This window comes from Bison bison, unplaced genomic scaffold, assembly GCF_000754665.1.
Source record: "Bison bison bison isolate TAMUID 2011002044 unplaced genomic scaffold, Bison_UMD1.0 scf7180017864538, whole genome shotgun sequence".
In the NCBI taxonomy this organism is placed as follows: domain Eukaryota; kingdom Metazoa; phylum Chordata; class Mammalia; order Artiodactyla; family Bovidae; genus Bison; species Bison bison.
In genome coordinates this window covers 151,623-155,595 of record NW_011495086.1, presented here as the reverse complement: position 1 = coordinate 155,595, position 3,973 = coordinate 151,623, and the positions used below count along the sequence as shown (strand labels likewise).

General features: G+C 39.6%; 1 protein-coding gene across 1 annotated transcript in view; it reads left to right on the top strand.

Moving 5' to 3' along the window:
- Positions 1 to 3,973, top strand: part of LOC104982717 (ankyrin repeat domain-containing protein 26-like) — a 48,040-nt gene that overhangs the window by 21,653 nt on the left and 22,414 nt on the right. Inside the window, exon 9 of the mRNA XM_010832138.1 lies at positions 2,615 to 3,575. Coding sequence (XP_010830440.1) covers positions 2,615 to 3,575 — 961 coding nt within the window. The remainder of the gene's footprint in view (positions 1 to 2,614; positions 3,576 to 3,973) is intronic.

Below are 3,973 nucleotides of genomic sequence, written 5' to 3'. Positions count from 1 at the left end.
GAAAAGCTCTCGGGAAGAGCTCGGGAAAGTAGTATTTGTAATTCAGATCCATTTGTCTAGAGCAGTCAGGTAGTGACATAGGATGGCCTCATCCAAGGAGAGGCCTTTAATATTTTCTATAGAAATTGATCTCAAATCTTTTGTGACTATCTCAGAGGAGCCAGGACCCTGATTGTGGTTTAGGCAAGGAAGACCATGTGTGGTCTCCCATCGACTGCGCTACCCGACCAAGTCCCTCTGCTCTGGAGTGAACGTGTCTATCCCTCCATGCACGTCGTCACCTTCAGTGTCTGAATCAGAGTCCGTTCTTGGCTCCACTGTCATTTCTTTAATATCCTGTCAATGACCTTTTCACATCATTTACTGGTTTTCATTTTGTAAAAACTGCGACATCAGTTGTAAAAACACTTTTGAACACTTTAAAAAGTTGTTTCTTTAGAACAACTTATAAAAGTGCCCCCCCCTAACCCCCCACACACACCAAGGCGGGGGCGGGGGGGAAACTCTTGCTACTAATAATAGATATTCTGGGTTTTGGTAATGATTTCACTTCCTCGATTGATCATTAGGTTAGTTTCTCACTTTCCTGATGGTAAGGAGGAAACTATAGGCAGTTCAGAGACCACATTTTGTGTGTCATTCTTCTGCTTGTGAGAAAATGAGTACTCTGTTCTGTGAGTGTCCTGTTTCAGTACAAAGAACTTTTGAAAACAGTGATAGATATGCCATAATATATATTTAGTGATAGTTATTAAGTGTTTTTCATTGTATTTTCCCCGTCTTACTATTTTAGACATTATGGAGAGATACTGAAAGTTATTGCTGCAGCAAATAATATCATAGTTTTCTAAGAGCTTTCTAAATTTTACCTTATTTACCATTAGTGTATGTACCATGAATGAAATAGGAAGCTTATTTTGTATTGATATGTTTGTACTAGAGACATGTGGTTTGATTAAGACGACTAGTAGAGTCCAAAGACCTGGCGAAAAGGCTGCAGCTTACTCATATTTTTAACTTTTTCCTTTCCATAATCATTATAGCTAATGAGTTAATTAATGTTTGTAGAAGTGCTTAATACAGTTGTCAATAGGTGTAATTCTTGTAATTGCCTATTAAAATGTTAGAAGGTAGCATATTCTCAAGGAAAAACTTTTTGTACAAAATGTAGTCTATTTATACAGAGTTAAGGCTCTTACTGTGAAGTAGATGTATAGGAGGTATCAGATGCAGTGTTTATAAACCTAGCAAGTGGTGGTGTTTATTGAATTATAGTTGATTAACAATATTCTGTTAGTTTCAGGTCTACAGCACAGTGATTCAGATATATATGTACATGTGTGCGTGTATATTATATAAATGGGGCTTCCCTGCTGGTTCAGACTGTAAAGAATCTGCCTGCAATGCAGGAGACCTGGGTTCAATCCTTGGGTTGGGAAGATCCCCTGGAGAAGATGGAGAAGGCAATGGTACCCCACTCCAGTACTCTTGCCTGGAAAATCCCAAGGGCAGAAGAGCCTGGTAGGCTGCAGTTCATGGGGTCGCTAAGAGTCAGACAACTGAGCGACTTCACTTTCACTTTTCACTTTCATGCATTGGAGAAGGAAATGGCAACCCATTCCAGTGTTCTTGCCTGGAGAATCCCAGGGACGGCGGAGCCTGGTGGGCTGCCGTCTATGGGGTCACAGAGTCAGACACGACTGAAGTGACTTAGCAGCGGCAGCAGCAGCCTGGAGAAGGAAATGGCTACCCACTCCAGTATTCTTGCCTGGGAAATTCCATGGACAGAGGAGCCTGGCAGGCTATATAGTCTATGAGGTCGCAAAGACTCGGACATGACTCAGTGACTAATACACATACACACTCACTCACACACACGCTCACATGTACACACATATTCCGTTTCAGATTCTTCTTGCAGAATATTAAGTGTAGTTCCTTATGTTGTACAGTAGGTCTCTGTTGGTTATTTTATATCTACTAGTGTGTATATGTTAATCCCAACAGCCTCATTTATCCCTTCCCCTCCCCTGCTTTCCCCTGTGGTCACCATAAGTTTGTTTTCTGTGTCTATGAGTCTCTTTCTGTTGTGTGAATAAGTTCATTTTAGAGTCTACATATAAGCAGTGTGATATAATACTTGGCTTTGTCTGACTTACATCACTTAGGGTGATAAAGTCTAGGTCCATGCCTGTTGCTGCAAATAGCATTATTCCATTCTTTTTTATGGCGTACTAGTTTTCCATTATATAAATATTCCATGTCAGATGCAATTTTTAAGTGTAATCAGGTCTATGAATCTTTTATTTTAAGCCTTCTGGGTTTGTTGTAGTTCAGAGAGAAGCCTTTCCAGTTCTGAGCTTCTTGAAAAGTCTCTTGGGATTTCTTTTTTACTTTCGTGGATTCGTTGTCTTCCATTAAATTTTTGAACCTTTGGGAATTTATGCTGGTATAAAGTCTGAGGATTGTATTGAACCTTATTTGTTCCTGTTGGAGACACACTTGGTGCAGTCTTTTCATTGTATAAACATACAAGTTAGTCTTTCATTTCAGAGGAAATCATGGAATGTCACTTTACTGAGTACTAGCTAAACATCTCCTTTGTTTCACTTAGGTTTCTGATAGTTGTGAAAAAGCAAAAGACCTGTTGCGCAAAAACCACATGCTGCAGGAGGAAACTGCCATGCTAAGACTGGAGAGAGACGCGCTGAAAAATCAGCACCGGGAAAAGGAAGAGAACTATTTTGAGGACATTGAAATTCTCAAAGTAAAGAATGATGACTTTCAAAAGACAATAAAACTGGATGAGGAAACGTTAACAAAGACTGTATCCCACTATACAGGCCAGCTTAATGCTCTGACAGCTGAGAATGCAATGCTAAACTCTAAGCTGGAGAACGAAAAAGAAAGCAAACAAAGACTGGAAACGGAAGTGGAATCCTACCGTTCTAGACTGGCTGCTGCCTTACACGATCGTGATCAAGGTCAGACATCAAAAAGAGACCTGGAACTTGCCTTTGGGAGAGCAAGAGACGAGTGGTTATGCTTGCAGGACAAAATGAAGTCTGATGTGGCTAATCTAAAAGATAACAACGAGATGCTTTCCCAGCAACTATCTACAGTGGAAAGTAAATTCAATAAGCTGAAAATCAAGCTGCATCACACGAGAGATGATCTTAGAGAAAAGACTTTGATGTTAGAACATGTCCAGAGAGACCTACACCAAGCAGAGGGTCAAAAGCAGGAAATTGAACACATGTATCGGAACCAACAAGGCAAAGTGAATACATACCTTGGAAAGCAGGAATCCTTAGAGGAGAGATTATCTCAACTCCAGAGTGAAAACATGTTGCTCCGACAGCAACTGGACAATGCACGAAACAGAGCCGACAGTAGAGAGAAGACAATCATTAGCATCCAAGACCAGTTTCAGCAGATCGTGAGAAAACTTCAGGCCGAACATGAGAAACAAGGTCTGATGCTGGAGGAACGAAACAAGGAGTTAGTCAAGGAATGTAATTATTTAAAAGAGAGAATGTGTCAGTACGAAAATGAGAAAGCAGAAGGAGAAGTGAGTATCCAGAAGGAGAAGTATCTCAGACTCCCTGAAAGAAAGTTCAAAGTGATTCTTGATTCTGGCTAAATGTTGAATCTAGTTGAATATAAAAAATACACAGGCTGTGAATCTATGGTCTCTAAACCAGCCTAAAAGCACACCTTGTATCCAGCAAATAAAAATTAGACCGAAGAAATCCTTTACTTTGAATAGGGACATTGTGTTGTTTATGAAATGCTAAGAGATTTAGTTCTAAATTGTTAACGTAGACAGGTACTAGTAGTCTACTCTTTATTAAGGTAATAATTTTAATCTTTATGTTACCACATTTCAGTATCATGATGAAGTAGATAAATGAAATGCTCAAACCTGAAATGAATATTTTGAAATGAAGCTTCAGTTACCTGGATTATCTTG